Raw genomic sequence first — 27364 nt, 5'->3', positions numbered from 1 at the left:
GCCTCTGGTTGCTATGGAGATGTATTGTTCCCCGTACACCTGAAGGCCTATGGTTGCTATGGAGATGTATTGTTCCCTGTACACCTGAAGGTCTCTGGAGATGTGCTGTGCTCTGTGGTTGCTATGGAGATGTACTGTGGTTGCTATGGTCTGTGACACACAGAGGGTCACACGTTCTGTCAGTCACGGCTGACTCCGCCCTCTTCCAGTATTGTCAGTTATAGAATAACCCCGCCCCCTCCCGGCTTGTCAGAAAGTGTCTTAGTACGCAGGCGCGGGGGGGGTGGAGCTCGGCGCCTGCGCAGCTAGGAGACGGGCGGCAAGGTAAGCGCGCCTGCGCGGACCGGCCCCGCCCTCCTCCACCCCCTCAGCTCCCCATTCACCTCAGCGACGGACGCGCATGCGCAGTGTCAGTGTCGGCGCCGAGCGTGTGTGTGAGGAGAGAGAGCGGGACACGGCGGAGACACGTCACCGGGACATCGGTCTACCGAGCCACACCGAGGGAGCCTCACCCCCACTCTCCTCCCCCCTCCTTCTCTCCCCGGGGCGGGCGATGCCGGGCCGGGACGGCCGCCGGGCTGTATGAGCGGGACACGGTGCGGCCAGCATGGTGCGGGAGACCAGGCACCTCTGGGTGGGGAACCTGCCTGAGAACGTCCGGGACGACAAGATCATCGAGCACTTCAAACGGTGAGAGGCGGTCCAGGGGGGTTATAGGGGGGGCACGGTATAGGGGGGGCGATATATGGGGGGACACGGTACAGGGGGGTGATATATGAGGGGGGGGACACGGCTCAGGGGGGTGATATATGGGGGGGGGACACGGTACAGGGGGGTGATATATGGGGGGGGGGACACGGCTCAGGGGGGTGATATATGGGGGGGGGACACGGTACAGGGGGGTGATATATGAGGGGACAATATATGTGGGGGGACACGGTACAGGGGGGGGGGCGATACATGGGGGGGACACGGAACAGGGGGGCGATACATGGGGGGACGCGGTACCGGGGGGGCGATACATGGGGGGACACGGTACAGGGGGGCGATACATGGGGGGGACACGGTACGGGGGGGTGATATATAGGGGGACACGGTACAGGGGGGCGATATATGGGGGGGACATGGTATAGGGGGGTCATTATGGGGTGGCGATATAGAGGGGACGCGGTATAGGGGGGAAATATATGTGGGTGGGACATAGTATAGGGGCCCTATATGGGGGGACATGGTATAGGGGGGACATGGTATAGGGGGGTGATATGGAGGGGACACGGTATAGGGGGGGCGATATGGAGGAGACACGGTATAGGGGGGCGATATGGAGGGGGACACAATATAGGGGGGCGATATGGAGGGGACACGGTATAGGGGGGCGATATGGAGGGGGACACGGTATAGGGGGGCGATATGGAGGGGGACACGGTATAGGGGGGCGATATGGAGGGGGACACGGTATGGGGGGGCGATATGGAGGGGGACACGGTATGGGGGGGCGATATGGAGGGGGACACGGTATAGGGGGGCGATATGGAGGGGACACGGTATAGGGGGGGCGATATGGAGGGGACACGGTATAGGGGGGGCGATATGGAGGGGACACGGTATAGGGGGGGGCGATATGGAGGGGACACGGTATAGGGGGGGCGATATGGAGGGGGACACGGTATGGGGGGGCGATATGGAGGGGGACACGGTATAGGGGGGCGATATGGAGGGGGACACGGTATGGGGGGGCGATATGGAGGGGGACACGGTATAGGGGGGCGATATGGAGGGGGACACGGTATAGGGGGGCGATATGGAGGGGGACACGGTATAGGGGGGCGCTATGGAGGGGGACACGGTATGGGGGGGCGATATGGAGGGGACACGGTATGGGGGGGCGATATGGAGGGGACACGGTATGGGGGGGCGATATGGAGGGGACACGGTATGGGGGGGCGATATGGAGGGGACACGGTATGGGGGGGCGATATGGAGGGGGACACGGTATGGGGGGGCGATATGGAGGGGCCCTGTGGATTGTATATGGTTCAAAGAGGCGGCCGAGGTACAGAGAGAGACCACAGTATAGGGAGGTGACATACAGGAACCCTATAGATTGTATACAGGTCAGGGAGGGGGCCGTGGTATAGGGAGGTGACATAGAGGGACCCTGGGGCTGTGTGTGTGGAGGGGGGGCCGTGGTATAGGGAGGTGACATAGAGGGACCCTGGGGCTGTGTGTGTGGAGGGGGGGCCGTGGTATAGGGAGGTGATATATATGGCTGACCGCACAGGGCTGCAGGTGGGTGTGCAGGGAGAAGATGTCCTGTACTGTATACACACCGTCCAGGAATGGTATATACAGGACTGTCCCCGGAACGCTGCTCCGTACACGGATCCCTCATGTACACAGACAGTGCTGAATATTCCCACAGTTGTGGCTGATTCCTCCGTGTACATGTGTGCGAGTCATGCCTGGGAACTGACCGAGATTACATGTGTACTCCGACCAGTCCCTGTATACATTGTATCCTGTGTACACCGACCGGTCCCTGTATACATTGTATCCTGTGTACACCGACCGGTCCCTGTATACATTGTATCCTGTGTACACCGACCGGTCCCTGTATACATTGTATCCTGTGTACACCGACCGGTCCCTGTATACATTGTATCCTGTGTACACCGACCGGTCCCTGTATACATTGTATCCTGTGTACACCGACCGGTCCCTGTATACATTGTATCCTGTGTACACCGACCGGTCCCTGTATACATTGTATCCTGTGTACACTGACCGGTCCCTGTATACATTGTATCCTGTGTACACTGACCGGTCCCTGTATACATTGTATCCTGTGTACTCTGACCAGTCCCTGTATACATTGTATCCTGTGTACACTGACCGGTCCCTGTATACATTGTATCCTGTGTACTCTGACCAGTCCCTGTATACATTGTATCCTGTGTACACCGACCGGTCCCTGTATACATTGTATCCTGTGTACACCGACCGGTCCCTGTATACATTGTATCCTGTGTACACTGACCGGTCCCTGTATACATTGTATCCTGTGTACACCGACCGGTCCCTGTATACATTGTATCCTGTGTACTCCGACCGGTCCCTGTATACATTGTATCCTGTGTACTCCGACCGGTCCCTGTATACATTGTATCCTGTGTACTCCGACCGGTCCCTGTATACATTGTATCCTGTGTACTCCGACCGGTCCCTGTATACATTGTATCCTGTGTACTCCGACCGGTCCCTGTATACGTTGTATCCTGTGTACTCCGACCGGTCCCTGTATACATTGTATCCTGTGTACACCGACCGGTCCCTGTATACGTTGTATCCTGTGTACTCTGACCGGTCCCTGTATACATTGTATCCTGTGTACACCGACCAGTCCCTGTATACATTGTATCCTGTGTACATGATTCTTTCCCACACTCATCTGATGACATTTCATTCCTCTGCCTATTCACCTTCCTTGTGTATACACAGAATACACTCCTCCCGGGGACCATTCCCTGCCGGGGGCCCCGTGTGCAGCCCCCCAAATGACCATCTGTAGATTCATCCTCCCCTGTACACGTGTCTCTCCTCTGTAGAGCTGGTACATGTGGGGCCCCCGGGGCTCTACAGCTCAGATCTACATGTCTGCTCCTGTGTTGTCTCTGGGGGGACCCGGCGTACTCCATGCACCCAGAGGTGGGGAGGGCCGGGTGGTGTTGAAGCAGTGCTGGTTGTATTGGGGGGGGGGGTGTAGGCCCCGGATTGGTGTACACCGGGAGAGAAGCGGTTGGATTTGTTGTTACTTTGTACATATTATACAGTTGTGTGCACAGCGGAGTCTGAGCTCTCCATGTATTCTGTGCCCGGCAGTGACCCGTGTATATGTGCCCTGTGCCCGGCAATGACCCGTGTATATGTGCCCTGTGCCCAGCAATGACCCGTGTATATGTGCCCGGCAGTGACCCGTGTATATGTGCCCGGCAATGACCCGTGTATATGTGCCCTGTGCCCGGCAATGACCCGTGTATACAGTGTATATGTGCCTTGTGCCCGGCAATGACCCGTGTATATGTGCCCGGCAATGACCCGTGTATATGTGCCCTGTGCCCGGCAATGACCCGTGTATATGTGCCCGGCAGTGACCCGTGTATATGTGCCCGGCAATGACCCGTGTATATGTGCCCGGCAGTGACCCGTGTATATGTGCCCGGCAATGACCCGTGTATATGTGCCCGGCAGTGACCCATGTATATGTGCCCGGCAGTGACCCGTGTATATGTGCCCGGCAATGACCCGTGTATATGTGCCCGGCAATGACCCGTGTATACAGTGTATATGTGCCCGGCAGTGACCCGTGTATACGGTGTATATGTGCCCGGCAGTGACCCGTGTATATGTGCCCGGCAGTGACCCGTGTATATGTGCCCGGCAGTGACCCGTGTATATGTGCCCGGCAGTGACCCGTGTATATGTGCCCGGCAGTGACCCGTGTATATGTGCCCGGCAGTGACCCGTGTATATGTGCCCGGCAGTGACCCGTGTATACGTGCCCGGCAGTGACCCGTGTATACGGTGTATATGTGCCCGGCAGTGACCCGTGTATACGGTGTATATGTGCCCGGCAGTGACCCGTGTATATGTGCCCGGCAGTGACCCGTGTATACGGTGTATATGTGCCCGGCAGTGACCCGTGTATACGGTGTATATGTGCCCGGCAGTGACCCGTGTATACGGTGTATATGTGCCCGGCTGTGACCCGTGTATACGGTGTATATGTGCCCGGCAGTGACCCGTGTATACGGTGTATATGTGCCCGGCTGTGACCCGTGTATACGGTGTATATGTGCCCGGCAGTGACCCGTGTATACGGTGTATATGTGCCCGGCAGTGACCCGTGTATACGGTGTATATGTGCCCGGCAGTGACCCGTGTATACGGTGTATATGTGCCCGGCAGTGACCCGTGTATACGGTGTATATGTGCCCGGCAGTGACCCGTGTATACGGTGTATATGTGCCCGGCAGTGACCCGTGTATACGGTGTATATGTGCCCGGCTGTGACCCGTGTATACGGTGTATATGTGCCCGGCAGTGACCCGTGTATACGGTGTATATGTGCCCGGCTGTGACCCGTGTATACGGTGTATATGTGCCCGGCAGTGACCCGTGTATACGGTGTATATGTGCCCGGCAGTGACCCGTGTATACGGTGTATATGTGCCCGGCAGTGACCCGTGTATATGTGCCCGGCAGTGACCCGTGTATATGTGCCCGGCAGTGACCCGTGTATACGGTGTATATGTGCCCGGCAGTGACCCGTGTATACGGTGTATATGTGCCCGGCAGTGACCCGTGTATATGGTGTATATGTGCCCGGCGGGTGGTTCAGGCTCGGTATTGTGTGATTCTCCTCCCGGACTGGTGAATTATTAAAGGCCCCCCCCCCCCCCGCAGTATGTGTGCTGGGGGGAGGGGATGATTCAGCCCATTCATAGTGGCAGTCTTCGTGGGAATCTCGGGGCAGATCACACGCGGCCCCCCCCTCACCAGGGCTATTATTAGGCACACGGCGGGGTTGGACCCAGATGGAGCGGCACGCTGGTCGGGGTTCCATTCTTCTGTTCCCATGGACGTAGTAAATGTATAATGTGAGGGAGCGCTCCCTACCAACCACGGCCCTCCGCTCCCCGTCCGCTCTCTTCTATTCGCTCTCCTTGTATGGACAATTCCCAGCTCTGTTTATGAGTCTGCAGTGCCCTCCCCACCCCCACCCCTCCAGCCTCATCCCCGGCTCACAATTCTCCTTAAAATGGCGCCCACAACCTTCCCGGTGAGAGGCGACAGCCGTGCCCCCGCCGTCCATGCAGTGTGTACACCGAGCCCTCCCCCCTCCGACCCTCTTCTCGCTTTGTCGGGGCCCCTGAAGGGTTATTTTTGGAGCCCCCCAGAATGTGACGTTTTGTACTCCGCAGGGTCCAGCAAATATCACCTCTTGTGTTGTTGAGGTTTTTGCAGCAACTGGAAAAGGCTTTAATATCGTGCCGAAGTTACCAAGGAGATGTTACTGAGAGGGGGAGGGAGCGGGATGTGCGCAATAAACGCTTCTGGGTGAAAACAGTGTGTGTGCTCTGTGCGTGTGTGCTCTGTGCGGTGCGTGTGTGGTGTGTGCTGTGTGCTCTGTGCGGTGCGTGTGTGCTCTGTGCGTGTGTGCTCTGTGCGTGTGTGCTCTGTGCGTGTGTGCTCTGTGCGTGTGTGCTCTGTGCGTGTGTGCTCTGTGCGGTGCGTGTGTGGTGTGTGCTCTGTGCGTGTGTGCTCTGTGCGGTGCGTGTGTGGTGTGTGCTCTGTGCGTGTGTGCTCTGTGCGGTGCATGTGTGGTGTGTGGGCACTCTGTGCGGTGCGTGTGCGCTCTGTGCGGTGGGCACTCTGTGCGTGTGCGCTCTGTGCGGTGGGCACTCTGTGCGTGTGTGCTCTGTGTGGTGCGTGTGCTCTGTTCGTGTGTGTGGGCGCTCTGAGCGGTGCGTGGGCGCTCTCTATGCTCTGTGGTGTGCTCTGTGCTCTCTATGCTCTGTGCTCTCTATGCTCTGTGGTGTGCTCTGTGCTGTGCTCTGTGGTGTGCTCTGTGCTGTGCTCTGTGCTGTGCTCTGTGCTGTGCTCTGTGCTCTCTATGCTCTGTGCTGTGCTCTGTGCTGCGCATGCTTTGTGCAGGTTCTGTATGTAGAATGTGAATGCTGCAGAATAGAGAATTTGCTGAGCCTTTCACCATCCCCACCAACGTGTGACTCACAACTGGCCGTTAAATGGGGGAGGGGGAAGCTCCCTGTGTGTATCATTTCAGTGGATTTTAGGGATCTGGACCTTTTTCCCACCCATCCCCCAACCTGAGAAAAGGCTGAGAGCTTCATTACAAAGAAATCTTATGTAACAATGTGTGTATTCTGAGCGATCGTTTCCTCCACACGATGTGACGTCCCGGAGATCTCAGCCATCCCGCCTATTTTATTTATTTATTTCCCTTTAAACCCTCATTATTGGGAGGTGTAATCAGCGGGTTGCATTGTGTGGGGGGGATCTGCCTTTATTGTCCAATATCTGCCGCTATCATGTCTTTTGTTGTGTCCGGCCCAAATCCTCCTCCTCCTCCTCCTCCTCCTCCTCCTCCTCCTCGATGCTTTACATTTCAATCGCTCTCTGATTGTCTGTTTACTAGGATTTCCCTCGTGGTAAATACCCGGACTGTGCGCCTCCAATCACATCCCACCAACAGCATGGAAGTACAAACGCAGCCTTCCCATGTATTCCCTGTGATGTGTGTGAGCATTGCCCCGTCCCTTCTCGCCCCGTCCCTTCTCGCCCCGTCCCTTCTCGCCCCGTCCCTTCTCGCCCCGTCCCTTCTCGCCCCGTCCCTTCTCGCCCCGTCCCTTCTCGCCCCGTCCCTTCTCGCCCCGTCCCTTCTCGCCCCGTCCCTTCTCGCCCCGTCCCTTCTCGCCCCGTCCCTTCTCGCCCCGTCCCTTCTCGCCCCGTCCCTTCTCGCCCCGTCCCTTCTCGCCCCGTCCCTTCTCGCCCCGTCCCTTCTCGCCCCGTCCCTTCTCGCCCCGTCCCTTCTCGCCCCGTCCCTTCTCGCCCCGTCCCTTCTCGCCCCGTCCCTTCTCGCCCCGTCCCTTCGCGCCCCGTCCCTTCGCGCCCCGTCCCTTGTCGCCCCGTCCCTTTCTCCCCTGTCCCTTCTCCCCGTCCCCTCTCCCCGCGCCCCATCCCTTCTCCCCGTCCCCTCTCCCCGCGCCCCATCCCTTCTCCCCGTCCCCTCTCCCCGCGTCCCCTCTCCCCGCGCCCCATCCCTTCTCCCCGTCCCCTCTCCCCGCGCCCCATCCCTTCTCCCCATCCCCTCTCCCCGTCCCCTCTCCCTGCGCCCCGTCCCGCCTTGCCCCTCCCCTTACCTACAGGTAAATACACTGTTTAGGTATTTATTTACATGTAAGGGTTTGACTTCATATGGCTTCCTTTTGTTATTCAGAGGCATTCTGATGGTTTGACCCCAATTCCAATAGTACACAATTGGCTGCTATGTGGGTGTTCATTAGAATTTAGAAAAAAAAAAACATATATATATTATTGCTAGATTGTAAGCTCCCAGGATCAGGGCCCTCCGTTTCCTCTTGTACCAAATTGTATAGTAACTGTAATGTCCGCCTTCATTTTGTACAGCGCTGCGCACACTGTTGGCACTATATATATCCAGTATAATAATATATATATAAAATGTATCCAATAATTGTGTATGTATATTGAAACCATAGAAACAGAATTTTTATATTTAAAAATATAATGCAGTATTATTATTATTATACAGGATTTATGGCGCCAACAGTGTGCTCAGCGCTGTACAATATAAGGGAGACAATACAGATCAATACAAGAGGGATAGGAGGGGCCTGCAATCTATGAGGGAGGGGTTAGTGGTACAATAGGTAATAACTGTGGGATGGATTGGGCCGGGGGTCACGTATTATTATATAATATTTTATTATATATGACCCATAATTGTATGTGTTTTGCTATGTGTTAATAAATCTATCTTTTTATATGTATATCTTGCCCGTAGGTGTGTAAGATGTTCTATGTGCATTTATTATATATAAACCCATTGTATGTGTGTGGGGATCATCCAAAGAACACGAGGTACACCGCTCAGGCAAACAATCCAGATCAATCCACGACAAGTGCAGGCTCCGGCTCGCCACCACACACCATGCAATAGGAAGAAGGGTCAGCCACACACCGGAGGGTAGATGAATATAGTGTGTATTGATCACCAGGACAGGAATACGGGACTAGTGAACGCGTTTACACAATCCCGTGCTTAATCCTGTGTGGGGATATATATATATATGAAAAAAAATATTGACCATATAGAGACCTCCGCTCTCTCTCTGGCCGTTCCCCTCTCCGCTCTCCCCGGCCGGTCCCCTCTCCCCTCTCTCTGGCCGGTCCCCTCTCCACTCTCTCTCTGGCCGGTCCCCTCTCCGCTCTCTCTCTGGCCGTTCCCCTCTCCCCTCTCTCTGGCCGGTCCCCTCTCCACTCTCTCTCTGGCCGGTCCCCTCTCCGCTCTCTCTCTGGCCGGTCCCCTCTCCGCTCTCTCTCTGGCCGGTCCCCTCTCCGCTCTCTCTCTGGCCGGTCCCCTCTCCGCTCTCTCTCTGGCCGGTCCCCTCTCCGCTCTCCCCGGCCGTTCCCCTCTCCGCTCTCCCCGGCCGGTCCCCTCTCCGCGCTCTCCCCGGCCGGTCCCCTCTCCGCGCTCTCCCCGGCCGTTCCCCTCTCCGCGCTCTCCCCGGCCGTTCCCCTCTCCGCGCTCTCCCCGGCCGTTCCCCTCTCCGCGCTCTCCCCGGCCGTTCCCCTCTCCGCGCTCTCCCCGGCCGTTCCCCTCTCCGCGCTCTCCCCGGCCGTTCCCCTCTCCGCGCTCTCCCCGGCCGTTCCCCTCTCCGCGCTCTCCCCGGCCGTTCCCCTCTCCGCGCTCTCCCCGGCCGTTCCCCTCTCCGCGCTCTCCCCGGCCGTTCCCCTCTCCGCGCTCTCCCCGGCCGTTCCCCTCTCCGCGCTCTCCCCGGCCGTTCCCCTCTCCGCGCTCTCCCCGGCCGTTCCCCTCTCCGCGCTCTCCCCGGCCGTTCCCCTCTCCGCTCTCCCCGGCCGTTCCCCTCTCCGCTCTCCCCGGCCGTTCCCCTCTCCGCTCTCCCCGGCCGTTCCCCTCTCCGCTCTCCCCGGCCGGTCCCCTCTCCCCTCTCCCCGGCCGTGTTGCTGATCTATATCCCAGTTTTTAGTTGTAGATGTGTTTGTAAATCCTCCGTTCCGGCCTCCAGTGTTGGTGATGCTGCTGCGCTCCCACGCCCTCCATTTACAATCTGTGAATTTGCCCCTTACAGCTATTATTTGGATATTTGTTGTTTGCTGACTCATCCAGCTCTGCCTTGTTCTCGGCCTTGTCTGCTTACTGACACATCACTTGTATAATCTATAGACATTTCCCCCAATCACACTGATGAGGACTCCTCCTGCACCTCTGTATACAGATGTATAGACTGTCCGCTGTGCGGCCCCCATGTATAGACTGTCCGCTGTGCGGCCCCCATGTATAGACTGTCCGCTGTGCGGCCCCCATGTATAGACTGTCCGCTGTGCGGCCCCCATGTATAGACTGTCCGCTGTGCGGCCCCCATGTATAGACTGTCCGCTGTGCGGCCCCCATGTATAGACTGTCCGCTGTGCGGCCCCCATGTATAGACTGTCCGCTGTGCGGCCCCCATGTATAGACTGTCCGCTGTGCGGCCCCCATGTATAGACTGTCCGCTGTGCGGCCCCCATGTATAGACTGTCCGCTGTGCGGCCCCCATGTATAGACTGTCCGCTGTGCGGCCCCCATGTATAGACTGTCCGCTGTGCGGCCCCCATGTATAGACTGTCCGCTGTGCGGCCCCCATGTATAGACTGTCCGCTGTGCGGCCCCCATGTATAGACTGTCCGCTGTGCGGCCCCCATGTATAGACTGTCCGCTGTGCGGCCCCCATGTATAGACTGTCCGCTGTGCGGCCCCCATGTATAGACTGTCCGCTGTGCGGCCCCCATGTATAGACTGTCCGCTGTGCGGCCCCCATGTATAGACTGTCCGCTGTGCGGCCCCCATGTATAGACTGTCCGCTGTGCGGCCCCCATGTATAGACTGTCCGCTGTGCGGCCCCCATGTATAGACTGTCCGCTGTGCGGCCCCCATGTATAGACTGTCCGCTGTGCGGCCCCCATGTATAGACTGTCCGCTGTGCGGCCCCCATGTATAGACTGTCCGCTGTGCGGCCCCCATGTATAGACTGTCCGCTGTGCGGCCCCCATGGACCTCATTCTGCGGCTCTGACTGTATCATTGTTGGATGTTTCTCTACAATTCATTTTCTGAAGAGCGAATCTCACATCTCGGCTTGTCGGTTTCTCTCTTCTGATAATTTTAGATTCTGGAACTGAAACTCTGTATGGTTGTGCTTGGCGGCGTCTCTTCCCTCCGTCATGTGTGAGACGTTCGGCCCGCTCTCTGCAGCTGACCCGGGAACCCATTGGGTGGTTTCATTTTTTTTTTTTTTTTTAACTTCCACATCAGAAAGGAAACCTTTTTTTTTTCCTTTTATGGGAATTTTTTTAAAACCGTATGAGAAGAATCTACTGATTGGAGCAGTTCTGCATGGCAACCAATCAGCTGCTGTCTTTCATTTTGAGAGCCTAAAACAGAACAGTGCTGGTCTCCGCTCGCAGCGCTGACCTCCATTCGCGGTCGTGGCCTCCCCTCGCAGCACTGACCTCCCCTCGCAGCACTTCCCTTTACTCCAGTAATGTGGCTGATCTCTGGCCATTCGTCCTCTGATTTCCATCGTTCGGCCATGACGATGTCACATTTGCCCATGGTGGGAATTCATTCCCCTCGCGGTCGTGGCCTCCCCTCGTGGTCGTGGCGCTGGTCTCCCCTCGCAGCACTGGTCTCCCCTCGCAGCACTGACCTCCCCTCGCAGCACTTCCCTCTACTCCAGCAATGTGGCTGATCTCTGGCCATTCGTCCTCTGATTTCCATCCTTCGGCCATGACGATGTCACATTTGCCCATGGTGGGAATTCATTCCCCTCGCGGTCGTGGCCTCCCCTCGTGGTCGTGGCGCTGGTCTCCCCTCGCAGCACTGGTCTCCCCTCGCAGCACTGACCTCCCCTCGCAGCACTTCCCTCTACTCCAGCAATGTGGCTGATCTCTGGCCATTCGTCCTCTGATTTCCATCCTTCGGCCATGATGATGTCACATTTGCGCATGGTGGGAATTCATTCCCCTCGCGGTCGTGGCCTCCCCTCGTGGTCGTGGCGCTGGCCTCCCCTCGCAGCACTGACCTCCCCTCACGGTCGTGGCCTCCCCTCACGGTCGTGGCCTCCCCCCGCGGTCGTGACCTCCCCTCGCGGTCGTGGCCTCCCGTTGTGGTCGTGGCGCTGGCCTCCCCTCGCAGCACTGGCCTCCCCTCGCAGCACTGACCTCCCCTCGCAGCACTTCCCTCTACTCCAGCAATGTGGCTGATCTCTGGCCATTCGTCCTCTGATTTCCATCCTTCGGCCATGATGATGTCACATTTGCGCATGGTGGGAATTCATTCTCCTTGGCAGACGCAGATCTTGTATGCTGAGCTGCACCTACACAGCCGAGTGTACATTGCACACAAGGAAGAGTATTTGAATGCAGAAGACACAATGGGAGTTATTTACTAAAACTGCATTCTGCAAAATCCGGTGCAGCTCTGCATAGCAACCAATCAGCTTCCGGGTTTTATTGCCAAAGCTTATTAGAACAAGCTGAAGGTGGAAGCTGATTGGCTGCCAGATTCTGCACCCTCCAGTTTTAGTAAATGTCCCCCATAATGTGTCTCCTGCATGACACCGCCGGCCTGTAGCAGCGGATTGGTTGCCATGCACACTGCTGCGGTGTCAGTGACTCTCCATTGACTGTAATACATCTACTATTCTGTGATTGCTGAATGTCCTTCTCTGCCGTTTCCTTGATGAAGGAAGGCGCCGACTTTGTCCTGCCCGGTGATATCTCTCATCCTCTGCTGTCATTGGTCAGATTCACGCCAGCATCGGCTGCTGGTCCCACTTCATGAGAAGAAATCGCAGCACCGTGGTCTTCCCATCAGACCTCCATCTGTACAGTGCTCCATAGGCGGGGGTGGGGTGGGGGGGGGGGTAACTATATGTTGTGTATTAGGATTAATGGGTGTAAATCTGTATTCCCTTCTAGTGAGAGGATTACCCCAGAGCCCCGGTGCAGGTAAAGGACACGGCTGCGACTGACGCAATGATCGCATCCCTGTCTGCCAGGCACCGCATCGTCTTCTCTACACCTGCAGCGGCTCCTTTTTATTTCATTTTGTTAATCTTGGACAAAGGGGTTGATTTACGAAGTCACCGGTCACACCGCTGCGATTTGTGTGCGACTTCAGCTGCGATTTCTGAAGGCTTTATTGCGACTTGTGAAGATTTTCAATGATTTCCTGCCATTAGAGCGATTTCCATGATCATTTCTGGAGAGTGCAGAATCTGGTGCAGCTGTGCTTGGCAGCCAATCAGCTTCTCACTTTCAGTTTGTTCAGTGAAGCTTTGACTATAAAGCCTGGAAGCTGATTGGTCCCTCTGCAGGGCTGCACCACATTCTGCACCCTCTGGTTTTGGTAAATCCCCCCCATGGTGTACCCTTGTAGTAGGTGATCCTGTTCCTGCGATGTGTCCTTGGCCTTTCACTGGTCCAGTTTATGTTTTGAGAGGACCCCGGGTGACCCATCACTGCTCGGTCCGGTTTGTAATTCACAGCCCTATAGGAGAGTGTCTGCCGGTAACAGCGGAGCGGGATATTGGGCTCTCGGTAATATTGTGGCCAGACAAGCAGCTCGCAGCGTCAGAATTTTCTCGCTCTTTTATGTGGAAAGAATTCGGCCGGCCTGAAATAACTTCCAGATGTTCCTGAGATGAAGAGTTGTGGAGGAGGAGATCCCGCCCTATCTGTGTGAAGATCGCACTCCGGCCCATGTGTGCCGCTCTGCAATCACCCCAACCAATGGGGGAGATTTACTAAAACCGGAGCACAGAAACCAATCCGCCTCCAGGTTTTATTACCAAAACATCATTGAAGAAGCTGAAGGTAGAAGGTGATTGGCTGCCATGCAGAGCTGCACCAGATTCTGAGTGCTCCAGTCTTAGTAAATCTCCCCCAATGAGTTTTTGTGTCATTTCTGTATCAGGCTGTGACCATTCCTCTGTGCTTTTGGGGTTTTTTTTTGTGTATTGCCACGTAGGGACTCATAGTACATAATTATAGTTGCTTGCAGGTTTCAGGCTGACATAATGGGGGGTATTTACTAAAACCGGAGAGCGCAAAATCTGGTGCAGCTGTGCAAAAAAACCCCGCATTCACTGTATCCGCTCTCCCCGGACCCCGCATTCACTGTATCCGCTCTCCCCGGACCCCGCATTCACTATATCCGCTCTCCCCGGACCCCGCATTCAGTATATCCGCTCTCCCCGGACCCCGCATTCACTGTATCCGCTCTCCCCGGACCCCGCATTCACTGTATCCGCTCTCCCCGGACCCCGCATTCACCGTATCCGCTCTCCCCGGACCCCGCATTCCTTACATCCGCTCTCCCCGGACCCCACATTCACTATATCCCCTCTCCCCGGACCCCGCATTCACTATATCCCCTCTCCCCGGACCCCGCATTCACTATATCCGGTCTCCCCGGACCCCGCATTCACTATATCTGCTCTCCCCGGACCCCGCATTCACTATATCCGCTCTCCCCGGTCCCCGCATTCACTATATCCGGTCTCCCCGGACCCCGCATTCACTATATCTGCTCTCCCCGGACCCCGCATTCACTATATCTGCTCTCCCCGGACCCCGCATTCACTATATCTGCTCTCCCCGGACCCCGCATTCACTATATCCGCTCTCCCCGGACCCCGAATTCCCTATATCCGCTCTCCCCGGACCCCGCATTCACTATATCCGCTCTCCCCGGACCCCGCATTCACTGTATCCGCTCTCCCCGGACCCCGCATTCACTATATCCGCTCTCCCCGGACTCCGCATTCACTATGTCCGCTCTCCCCGGACCCCGCATTTACTATATCCGCTCTCCCCGGACCCCGCATTCACTATATCCGCTCTCCCCGGACCCCGCGTTCACTATACCCGCTCTCCCCGGACCCCGCGTTCACTCTATCCGCTCTCCCCGGACCCCGCGTTCACTCTATCCGCTCTCCCCGGACCCCGCGTTCACTCTATCCGCTCTCCCCGGACCCCGCGTTCACTCTATCCGCTCTCCCCGGACCCCGCGTTCACTATATCCCCTCTCCCCGGACCCCGCATTCACTATATCCCCTCTCCCCGGACCCCGCATTCACTATACCCGCTCTCCCCGGACCCCGCATTCACTGTATCCCGCTCTCCCCGGACCCCGCATTCACTATATCCGCATCTGGAAGAAGGGGAGGAGCAGAGAAGACAGCATCAAACAGCATTTTTACACAATGTAGAGGTTTAGGGTCCACAGTGAGATCTGTGCTGCATCTACAGACTGATGTCACTGTTGTGGGTTTAGTGACACATTAATGAACAAGCTGAAGTTGGCAGCTGATTGTCTCCCACATCAGAGTGCTCCAGGTTGAGTGAATCTCCTCCATGGTATCGGTGAAGGTCGGGGCTGAGTTGCATTATTTTCGCAGGGAATATTTCAGTTTAAGGTCTGCAATCTTTTCAGCCTTAGAATCCCTTTCTTGCTGAGAGGGCAGGTTAGAACATGAGAAGCCGGGATTTAGCTGCGGCTCGTACTCGGCCTGCTTCATGGCAGGTGTTTGGCCAGCATTCAATTCTCCAAGTATTCGTCAACCTCTGGGCTAGAATATTCACATTTGTAGGGCGGCCACTGTGAACGGGTTAAGACTCGCCTCGCCACACTTCGATGAACAAGGTGCATTTCATGGGTTCAGATTGTTGGGTGCAAAATATTTCCTGTTCAGAGTTTCTGCTTCGGAGATGTGAAGATTTCCATCAGTGGCAAAGAATATATAACCCCAACATTTCCTATTCCTGCTGTACCATGTGCTTGTATGAAGACGTCTCCTCTCTGTATTCCTTGGTGTGAAGTCCCTGCCAGTCCCTCCGCTTCCCTATTACTGACCGCACTAGGCATGAGAACGCCACGTGGTCAGTTCTTTATCTGTGCTGGGAACTCAGTGATCAGACTAGTCCCCTTCCTGCACATTCACCGGGAAGAGCAGTGTTGTGCCGTTTCTCCTCCCCCGCCTCTCTATGTAGCTGAGAACACAGGGTGTGAAATCACTTATAAAAAGGGGGGGGGGTGTTTGTTTTTTATATCTGTCCCCCAAGGTTTACCTTTTATTTCTATTTTAAACTGAATGTGTTGTTTTACGGGGTAAGGGTTTATAGACAATGTTCCCTGGATCAGGATATCTATTTTATCTCAAGACATCTGAAAGCAAGTAAAATGATGATAAATATATAGTTATAGTCTGGCTGCAAAAAACGAAAGTCCATCCAGTTCAACCAATAGAAGGGAAAAATAATAATAAAAAAAATATTTATATATAGAGAGAGAGAGAGAGAATATATATATATATAGAGAGAGAGGGAGAGAGAGGGGGAGAATATATATATATATATATAGAGAGAGGGGGGGAATATATATATATAGAGAGAGGGAGAGAGAGGGGGGGAATATATATATATATAGAGAGTGAGAGAGGGGGGGAGAGAGAATATATATATATATAGAGAGAGAGAGGGGGGGATATATATATATATATATAGAGAGAGGGAGAGAGAATATATATATATATAGAGAGGGAGAGAATATATATATATATATATAGAGCGAGAGAGGGAGAGAGAATATATATATATATATAGAGAGAGAGGGGGGGGATATATATATATATAGAGAGAGAGGGAGAGAATATATATATATATAGAGAGGGAGAGAATATATATATAGAGAGAGAGAGTGAGGGGGGGATATATATAGAGGGAGAGAGAGAGAGAGGGGGGGGGAATATATAGAGAGAGGGAGAGAATATATATAGAGAGAGAGCGAGAGAGGGAGAGAATATATATATATAGATAGAGAGAAAAAAAATATATATATATATGAGAGAGAGAATATATAGAGAGTGTGTGTATAATATATACATATATATATATATACACACACACATTCTCTCTCTCTCATATATATATATATATACACACACATTCTCTCTCTCTCTCATATATATATACACACACACACATTCTCTCTCTCTCATATATATATATATATACACACATTCTCTCTCATATATATATATACATAAAGAGATATTACACACACCCCTACACCCACTGTTGATTCAGAGGAAGTCACGATCAAACAAAGGATTTCCCAGCAACACTTACCAGCCAACCCACAAAAACACCCGATTTGGCCCTGAGACCCCAGGAAAGCACGATCCAATTTGCTCCTGCAGGGGAAGACCTTCCTTCCTGGCCCCCCGAGAGGCGATGGGATATTTCCCGTGTCACCTTCACCTATAAATATTGGTATCCATTTCTGTTTTGTGTGTTCAGGAAATATTAGGAATATGTTCTAATGTCTGAATTCTTTTTTTTTTTCATTCTTTTTGTCTTGCAGATATGGACGTGTGGAGAGTGTCAAAATTTTGCCTAAAAGGGGATCCGATGGCGGCGTGGCAGCATTTGTGGATTTTGTGGATATTAAAAGTGCACAGAAGGCGCATAATGCTGTCAACAAAATGGGGGACCGTGACCTCCGGACGGATTATAACGAGCCGGGCACCATTCCAGGAGCTGCCCGGGTTTTGGATGAGACAGTTTCCATAACATCTCGTAGTAGAGAGGTTTCTGGGTTCAGAGGAGGTGGTGGGGGGCCGGCTTACGGTCCCCCTCAATCACTTCATGCACGGGAAGGACGTTATGAACGGAGACTCGATGGGTAAGTTGTAAGGTTTCACTAGGCAGGTATTTTGTATTTTATATGATGAGGAAACAAAAACTCACTTAGGTTCCCCCCGTTGGATGTAAAAATTTTGGGAAATCTGTATCCTTCCTCATGGGTTTGGAAACATAGGATTCTTATCCTGATGGCTGGGATCTTGTGGATCCGTAAAGGGAGTCTTCCTGCAGCTGGCTGGATATGTATGTATTTCATGAGGAACGTTGGAAGTATGGCGCTGGTTGACATGGAGTATTCGCTGGGGTCTAGTATCGCTGTCCCTGTGGATCTATACTTGGAGTTATCCTACCTCTGGAGTGTAATAACCTGGCCGTCTCTGCTGGCTGCTACACCGGGCCTTGCACACGGATTGTACACAACGAGGGGGCTTGACTGTCACACGCTGTGGATTGTACACTTACCTGAGCTGGGGATGCTTCCCGAAGACGGAAGACTTGGCATCTCTTGGATATACACACATTGCTGTCTCTGGGGATTAAACATCATCTTATGGCCTTCTATGGAATGTAATGGTGGAGTAAGTGACCTTTCCTGGACTGTAGACTCAAAGGGCTGATCCGTGTAGGATGGTGATTTCTATAAACCGGAACCCCGAAACACATTGGAGAGGGCAGATACCATTTTTTTTATTTTTCACACCTTACCCGTTGGATTGTGGATATGACCAGTAACTGGATGTCTGTACCGGAACCATGTGAGTGAATCGCTGGCTTGGACTGACACGATTGGTGGGTTTACAGAGAGCAGCTGCTGCGGGACACTTTTTGAAAGAAGAAAGAAATATATATTTTAAAGTCCAGATTTGAAGTGGATGGCGTTCGGAGCTTGGGGGCTGGAAAAGAAAAAGGTTCCAATGGTTTTCCTGCCCGTAGGATCCTCGTCCTCGGTGGATTGCTCCCTTTTTTTTTTTTTTGTTGTTTTTTGAAAACTTTCCATTTTTTTTTTTTTCCTTTTTTTGGTTACGTAAGAATACATTTTTCTTGGTTCATCAAAAGTATCATTTGAAAACCCATGCCCTTGTGCCTCATTGAGAAGGTGGATTTACCCTAAAAAGGGACCAAATTGGGGAAGTTATGTTCTCAAATCACTCCCTAGATTTAATTGGGATTTTAGGTCGTGTTTCCTCAATTGGAAAAGGTTGGTATGTGCTGCCCTGTATATATTCCGCCCCTCTCCTAACCCAAAGTCATCCTGTTTTTCCACTAACCCCCCTGTACAACTTCTAGCACTAATAGATACAGCCACGGCTATGTTAGCACCTACATATCTGATCTTTACAACTTTGCTTCCTCCTCCTCTTCCTCTCTGTACTGTGATTTCTTCATAGAGATTGTATTGTTGTGTCCTTTAGAACACTAAAGCAACCCTCCCTCTTGTCCTAAGTTCTGCTTTCCTAATCCTTAACAGCGAAAAATCATGTTTTTCCTGTTCCTTCCTCACCAATGCAATATTTCTGAGAGTCTAAAGCATCTTTTTATTCTACATTTGATATATGAAGTGTTTTGTCTGTTGTAGTGAATGGAGGTTCTGAATACTAGACCCCCGGGGGGATGCTAGTCTAGATGGCAAACAATGTGACTCCCCTAAGCCTGGAGAGGCTGCAGAGAACCAGGATAATTACTGAAGACCAAACTCTGCTCCTCCTTCAGAACCAGAATGTAGAAGAATCGTCAGCTCCTATGACCAGCAGAGGCCAGAGGGAGATCGGGAGCTGTGGGTTAGGCAGGCTTAGAGGGCACAAATCATGTGGGAGATGAAATCCCCATAGTGTGGATTTTATTAATTGAAGTGCCTATCATGTGACCTACCATGTCACATGACCTACCCAGGGGCGGACTGACCATTTGGAAACGCAGGCACTGCTCGAGGGTCCGGGGTCAGTAGGGGGCCCCATGAGATGCCCCTGGTACCTTTTTCATAGGCTTTTTTGAGTTTGGGCAAGGACACAGGGGCCCCATGATCCCCTATTGCCCGGGGGCCCCATGAGTTGTCAGTCCGCCCCTGGACCTGCCCCATGGGTTGTCAGTCCGCCCCTGGACCTGCCCCATGGGTTGTCAGTCCGCCCCTGGACCTGCCCCATGGGTTGTCAGTCCGCCCCTGGACCTGCCCCATGGGTTGTCAGTCCGCCCCTGGACCTGCCCCATGGGTTGTCAGTCCGCCCCTGGACCTGCCCCATGGGTTGTCAGTCCGCCCCTGGACCTGCCCCATGGGTTGTCAGTCCGCCCCTGGACCTGCCCCATGGGTTGTCAGTCCGCCCCTGGACCTGCCCCATGGGTTGTCAGTCCGCCCCTGGACCTGCCCCATGGGTTGTCAGTCCTCCCCTGGACCTGCCCCATGGGTTGTCAGTCCTCCCCTGGACCTGCCCCATGGGTTGTCAGTCCGCCCCTGGACCTGCCCCATGGGTTGTCAGTCCGCCCCTGGACCTGCCCCATGGGTTGTCAGTCCGCCCCTGGACCTGCCCCATGGGTTGTCAGTCCGCCCCTGGACCTGCCCCATGGGTTGTCAGTCCGCCCCTGGACCTGCCCCATGGGTTGTCAGTCCGCCCCTGGACCTGCCCCATGGGTTGTCAGTCCGCCCCTGGACCTGCCCCATGGGTTGTCAGTCCGCCCCTGGACCTGCCCCATGGGTTGTCAGTCCGCCCCTGGACCTGCCCCATGGGTTGTCAGTCCGCCCCTGGACCTGCCCCATGGGTTGTCAGTCCGCCCCTGGACCTGCCCCATGGGTTGTCAGTCCGCCCCTGGACCTGCCCCATGGGTTGTCAGTCCGCCCCTGGACCTGCCCCATGGGTTGTCAGTCCGCCCCTGGACCTGCCCCATGGGTTGTCAGTCCGCCCCTGGACCTGCCCCATGGGTTGTCAGTCCGCCCCTGGACCTGCCCCATGGGTTGTCAGTCCGCCCCTGGACCTGCCCCATGGGTTGTCAGTCCGCCCCTGGACCTGCCCCATGGGTTGTCAGTCCTCCCCTGGACCTGCCCCATGGGTTGTCAGTCCTCCCCTGGACCTGCCCCATGGGTTGTCAGTCCGCCCCTGGACCTGCCCCATGGGTTGTCAGTCCGCCCCTGGACCTGCCCCATGGGTTGTCAGTCCGCCCCTGGACCTGCCCCATGGGTTGTCAGTCCGCCCCTGGACCTGCCCCATGGGTTGTCAGTCCGCCCCTGGACCTGCCCCATGGGTTGTCAGTCCGCCCCTGGACCTGCCCCATGGGTTGTCAGTCCGCCCCTGGACCTGCCCCATGGGTTGTCAGTCCGCCCCTGGACCTGCCCCATGGGTTGTCAGTCCGCCCCTGGACCTGCCCCATGGGTTGTCAGTCCGCCCCTGGACCTGCCCCATGGGTTGTCAGTCCGCCCCTGGACCTGCCCCATGGGTTGTCAGTCCGCCCCTGGACCTGCCCCATGGGTTGTCAGTCCGCCCCTGGACCTGCCCCATGGGTTGTCAGTCCGCCCCTGGACCTGCCCCATGGGTTGTCAGTCCGCCCCTGGACCTGCCCCATGGGTTGTCAGTCCGCCCCTGGACCTGCCCCATGGGTTGTCAGTCCTCCCCTGGACCTGCCCCATGGGTTGTCAGTCCTCCCCTGGACCTGCCCCATGGGTTGTCAGTCCGCCCCTGGACCTGCCCCATGGGTTGTCAGTCCGCCCCTGGACCTGCCCCATGGGTTGTCAGTCCGCCCCTGGACCTGCCCCATGGGTTGTCAGTCCGCCCCTGGACCTGCCCCATGGGTTGTCAGTCCGCCCCTGGACCTGCCCCATGGGTTGTCAGTCCGCCCCTGGACCTGCCCCATGGGTTGTCAGTCCGCCCCTGGACCTGCCCCATGGGTTGTCAGTCCGCCCCTGGACCTGCCCCATGGGTTGTCAGTCCGCCCCTGGACCTGCCCCATGGGTTGTCAGTCCGCCCCTGGACCTGCCCCATGGGTTGTCAGTCCGCCCCTGGACCTGCCCCATGGGTTGTCAGTCCGCCCCTGGACCTGCCCCATGGGTTGTCAGTCCGCCCCTGGACCTGCCCCATGGGTTGTCAGTCCGCCCCTGGACCTGCCCCATGGGTTGTCAGTCCGCCCCTGGACCTGCCCCATGGGTTGTCAGTCCGCCCCTGGACCTGCCCCATGGGTTGTCAGTCCGCCCCTGGACCTGCCCCATGGGTTGTCAGTCCGCCCCTGGACCTGCCCCATGGGTTGTCAGTCCGCCCCTGGACCTGCCCCATGGGTTGTCAGTCCGCCCCTGGACCTGCCCCATGGGTTGTCAGTCCGCCCCTGGACCTGCCCCATGGGTTGTCAGTCCGCCCCTGGACCTGCCCCATCTGTCCTCCGCCATATTGTGTTGTGAGGATCCCTGAACCACTTGAAAGGCTCCTGCCATGGTGATCACTTAGTACCCAACCCTTTGGATTGTTGCTTGGACCCAATTATTATTTATATCTCCTTCATTAATGCTCCGGGTGCCATTTGTTATTCTGCGACCTATCTATAAAGCTTACAGCCCAACTCCAGCCAAATGGTCTTTATTTTCACACGCAGTCAGGCTTTGCCCGCAACGCTGGGGTCAACTGCTTGGTTTTTTTCCAGGTTACATAGTTAGTTTGGCTGAAAAAAGACAAAAGTCCATCCAGTTCAACCATAGGAAAAAAAAAAATAAAAGTTATAATCCTCCACCCACAGTTGATCCAGAGGAAGGCAAAAACACCCAGCAAAGCACGATCCAATGTGCTCCTGCAGGGAAAACATTCCTTCCTGACCCCCCGAGAGGCAATCGGATCTTCTCTGTGTGAGCACAACGTTTATACTCGCCTGATCCTTCAGTCCTCTGGAAAATAGCTCTCCCCCACAGTCCAGCGGTGGACTGTTCCTGTCTTTGGCGTATACTGTGGGCGTGATGACGTCAGGAACAATCCATTTGTAAGACCATTGGAGCGTGCTGGTGCCAGACCAGTCTTGTGTGGGGAGGATCAGGCAAGTATATCTCCACTGGCCTCCCCCCCCCCCCCCAGAATAAAACAAGCAGTTAACCCATGCAGCGCAGGCACAGCCCTACTGCATGGGAGCATTCTTTCCCCGGAGTTCAGCTTTAACATTTTGTTTTGGTAAAGGGAGTGAAGAATGAGAAGGCTCCTCTTTCAATATGGCATCCATTTTTTTCCTAGTTTTCCCAGTTTGTTTACCAGGTTTGTCTGCTTTTCACTGGACTCTGGGCATAAAAAAGTCATTGAATTGTATTGTGTGCTAATCATTAAATCCATTCTGTGTGCACCAAATGCTTGTACAGATCCAGATATTCCCTTGTAAAAGTAGCAGTGACACCATCTCTGTGCTGTACACAGCCTGTGCTGGGAGCAGAGCTGTGGGAGGGATCCAGGAGACTCCACCCACTACAGAAAGCTAGATGAGGGGGCGGAGACAAGACCAGTTCCACCGCACAAGGAGGGAGAGCAGAGCTGTGGGAGGGGCCTAACAGACTGCAGGCAGAGATTGCAGGAGGGGGTGGAGACAAGACCAGTCCTGCACAAGGAGGGAGAGCAGAGCTGTAGGAGGGGCCTAATAGGCTTCAGACTTAGACTACATAGGGGGGGGCGGAGACCAGACAGTCCTGCACAAAGGAGTGCAGAGTTGTGGGAGGGGCCTAACGGGTTTCAGAAAAAGATTACAGGAAGGGGTGGAGACAAGACGGCCACCCTGCACAAGGAGAGAGCAGAGCTGTAGGAGGGGCCTAATGGGCTTCAGACAAAGATTACAGGAAGGGGTGGAGACAAGACCAGTCCCCCTGCACAAGGAGAGGGACCATAGCTGTGGGAGGGGCTCAGAAGGCTCCACCCGCTGCAGGCAGAGACTACAGGAGGGGGCGGAGACAAGACCAGTCCCCCCACACAATGAGGGAGAGCAGCAGTGAGCGGTCTTCATTCCAGGAAGTGTCACCCTGGAGGACGGCTCAGATCTGGAAGAAACACTCCGATCTCCGAGGTTCAAGTAGTAATACACAAGGGTTGTAGTCAGACAGTATTGTCGGCTTTTACATTACATTTGGATCATTGATGAATTGGAGGGAAATGTCAGGAAGTCGGCAGTGAGGAGTTCCACCATTACTATAAATCGGCTCCTTACAGCTAAGCCCGTGTTCAGTCATTTACCAGACGGAGACCCCCAGGAAACACTCCTGTCAGCAGCTACACGTGTGCATTGTGTCCCGGGATGGATTTCTTGTCAGTCATGTTAGATTCTGCTGTATGACTCCCGAGGTCCACACTAGGCGTGATCGGCACCGGACACAGGCCCACCCACATGGTGCTGAACGGGAGCGTTACCGGGGCCCACATGCATTACACGCGGCCCAGGTTCATGTGCGTTTTATTCCTGTCATCCCCCTTCTAGTACAATTCCAGCCTGGAAAATGCTCCTAACACCTGCGCTCACTAACCTGTGTACAAACCATGAATGTACTTACCTGGATTCAGCCTGCAGGGGGGAGGAGGGAGTGCTGACAACAGCTGGGAGCCTGTGGGTGATGTCACCACTTATTACCATTACAGGGACTTGTATAGTGTGGTCAGTTTACGCTGCACTTTGTGTATATTGTACATCCACATCACCTCCAGGCATTCCCGGCCATTGTCCAGCGCTTTCCCCTCCCCTCCTAGTGCCTAGGCTGACTAACCTATGTACACAACATGTATGTACTTGCCTGTCCTCGGCCTGGTCTGGTCATGTGATCGGGGGCCCCTGTGCCTGCAGGGGGGAAGAGGGAGCTCCAACAATGGCTGGGAGCCTTTAGATGTCATCACCTCCAGGCATTCCCGGCCGTTGTCCAGCGCTCTCCCCTCCCCTCCTAGTGCCTAGGCAGACTAACCTGTGTACAAAACATGTATGTACTTGCCTGTCCTCGGCCTGGTCTGGTCATGTGATCGGGCTCCCCTGTGCCAGCCAGTGGTGGCTGCAGGGGGGAGGAGGGAGCTCCGACAATGGCTGGGAGCCTTTAGATGTCATCACCTCCAGGCATTCCCGGCCGTTGTCCAGCGCTCTCTCCTCTCCCCTGCAGCCGCTGTTGACTGATGCAGTGAATAACGAGGTCATGTAAAGTGTCCATACACAGGTCAGCCAGCAGAGGTGTCAGGAGGGGGAGGGGCATTTTTAAGGCTACTTTAAGATCACATTCTATAAATACATTGTGACCGCCACCAAAATGCGACCCACCCGGATGGTGATTGGTGTAGTCCAGGGGTAGGCAACCTGCGGCTCTCCAGCTGTTGCAGGACTACAAGTTCCATCATGCCTCTGCAAGTCATAGCTGTAACTGTCAGTTTTGTAATGTTGCAATGCCTCATGGGAAATGTAGTTCCACAACAGCTAGAGAGCCGCAGGTTGCGTACTCTGGTGTAGTCGGTGAGTGTCAAACATACAGGAGCTTTACATTTCATACAGATAGCCAGAACACACAACCCGGGTCTATGTACCATTTACTGGACCAAAGCCACCCTCATCCTGACTATCCCCCCCCCCCCCCCCAACACCTCACCTGTGTAAGAAAGATATATATTTACCTATTCAGCCTGCTCAGGTCTGGTCATGTGACCCGGCTCCCCGTGGTGGCTGCAGGGGAGAGGAGGGAACACCGACAACAGCTGGAACCTAGGAGCCTGCGGGTGATGTCATCACTTCCAGCCATTCCCAGCCTGTTATCTGTGGAAGTAGAGACCCCCCACAATCTTGGCTTTGTCCCAGACTCACCTAACGGGGGGAGATTTACTCAGACTGGGGTGCTGGGAATCTGGGGCGGCCCTGCATGGGAGCCAATCAGCTTGTGACTTCAGACTTGATGATAACACCTGGAAGATGATTGGTTTCTATGCAGAGCCATGCCACATGTGGTACACTCCAGTGTTAGTATATAACCCCCCCAGATGTGGTACACTCCAGTGTTAGTATATACCCCCCCCAGATGTGGTACACTCCAGTGTTAGTATATACCCCCCCCAGATGTGGTACACTCCAGTGTTAGTATATACCCCCCCAGATGTGGTACACTCCAGTGTTAGTATATAACCCCCCCACATGTGGTACACTCCAGTGTTAGTATATAACCCCCCAGATGTGGTACACTCCAGTGTTAGTATATAACCCCCCCCCCCCCGATGTGGCACACTCCAGTGTTAGTATATAATCCCCCCCAGATGTGGCATACTCCAGTTTTAGTATATAACTCCCCCCAGATGTGGTACACTCCAGTGTTAGTATATAACCCCCCCACATGTGGTACACTCCAGTGTTAGTATATAACCCCCCCCCCCCGATGTGGCACACTCCAGTGTTAGTATATAACCCCCCCCCCCGATGTGGCACACTCCAGTGTTAGTATATAACCCCCCCCCCCGATGTGGCACACTCCAGTGTCAGTATATAACCCCCCCAGATGTGGCACACTCCAGTGTTAGTATATACCCCCCCCCCAGGCCATGGCTCCGCCCCTCCCAGCTCTACCCCCCAGGCCATGGCTCTGCCCCTCCCAGCTCTCCCCCCCCCCCCCCAGGCCATGGCTCCGCCCCTCCCAGCTCTTCCCCCCCCCCAGGCCATGGCTCTGCCCCTCCCAGCTCTCCCCCCAGGCCATGGCTCCGCCCCTCCCAGCTCTCCCCCCCAGGCCATGGCTCCGCCCCTCCCGGCACTGCACGGTCTTCATGGTCAGGTTGTCTCTGGACACGGAGAGGATTTCATTGTATTAGACGACATCCATCCCAGTGTTTGTATAGAGCCGGGTTCCTTGTCCTCCGCACCCCACTGATCTGTATTCTGGGTAGTCACCTCTGCTGGCCATGAGTCCCTGGCTTGTGGCTAACAGACGATGTCTCCTGGATCCCGCAGTGAACTGTCAATGATTGCATGAACTGTCTGTCTTTTCTCCATGCTGTGTCAGGAGACTGAACGCTCCCTCCTTCTGTTCACACAGGGCTTCTGAAACACGGGAGCGGTCATACGACCATAGTGCCTATGGACACCACGAACGCGGGACTAGTGGCTTTGAACGGACACGACATTACGATCAGGATTACTATAGAGACCCTCGTGACCGGACCTTACAACACGGAATATTCTATAATTCCCGCAGGAGTCCGAGCCGCTTTGACACTCACGAATCTCGCTACGAGTCTAGGACCCGGGAGCAGTTTACATTGCCTAGCGTGGTACACAGGGATATATACAGAAACGACATTTCCAGGGAGGTACGAGGGAGGCGGCCTGATCGGACCTACCAGCATAGCCGGAGTCGCTCGCCCCATTCATCCCAGTCTAGGAACCAATCCCCTCAGAGGCTGGCCAGCCAAGCGTCACGGCCCGCCAGGTCACCCAGCGGCAGCGGCTCTAGGAGTCGATCGTCTAGTAGTGACTCCCTCAGCAGCAGCAGTAGCACAAGCAGTGACAGGTAGGTCTCATTGCCGATCATTAGCAGGCTCAAAAGTTCTCCAGCACTCAGCACTGATTGCCAGCATAGAGGCCTGATTATAACTTGTGTGACGGTGTCTGTGTGTGGGGGGTGATAGACGCCCAGCCCAGGGCACTGAGTGCTGGGAAATGCTATGTTGTGCATCTGAACGGACTCCACCATGCCTGACGCTTGTTAGAAAACGGGGGCTTCCAGAAACGTTTATCTGTGCAGGTTTGTTCCCCTTGTGTCCATGCAGGTTTATCCCCTTGTATCCATGCAGGTTTGTTCCCCTTGTGTCCATGCAGGTTTGTTCCTCTAGTATCCATGCAGGTTTATTCCCCTTGTGTCCATGCAGGTTTGTTCCCCTTGTATCCATGCA

General features: G+C 54.9%; 1 protein-coding gene across 1 annotated transcript; it reads left to right on the top strand.

The window, feature by feature from the left end:
• The first annotated feature begins 397 nt into the window (after positions 1–397).
• LOC149429394 (msx2-interacting protein-like) lies at positions 398–26986 on the top strand. The gene is made up of 3 exons (XM_089666457.1): positions 398–690; positions 17251–17571; positions 26509–26986. The coding sequence occupies exons 1-3, from the start codon at positions 608–610 to the stop codon at positions 26984–26986; spliced, it is 882 nt and encodes a 293-aa protein (XP_089522583.1). The 5' UTR covers positions 398–607.
• Positions 26987–27364: the final 378 nt, after the last annotated feature.

This window comes from Staurois parvus, unplaced genomic scaffold (assembly GCF_062004578.1).
Source record: "Staurois parvus isolate SC_StPar_1 unplaced genomic scaffold, SC_StPar_1.0 ptg002719l, whole genome shotgun sequence".
Taxonomy (NCBI): Eukaryota; Metazoa; Chordata; class Amphibia; order Anura; family Ranidae; genus Staurois; species Staurois parvus.
Note: the sequence above shows the minus strand (reverse complement) of the source record. Positions and strands in the feature narration are given on the sequence as shown.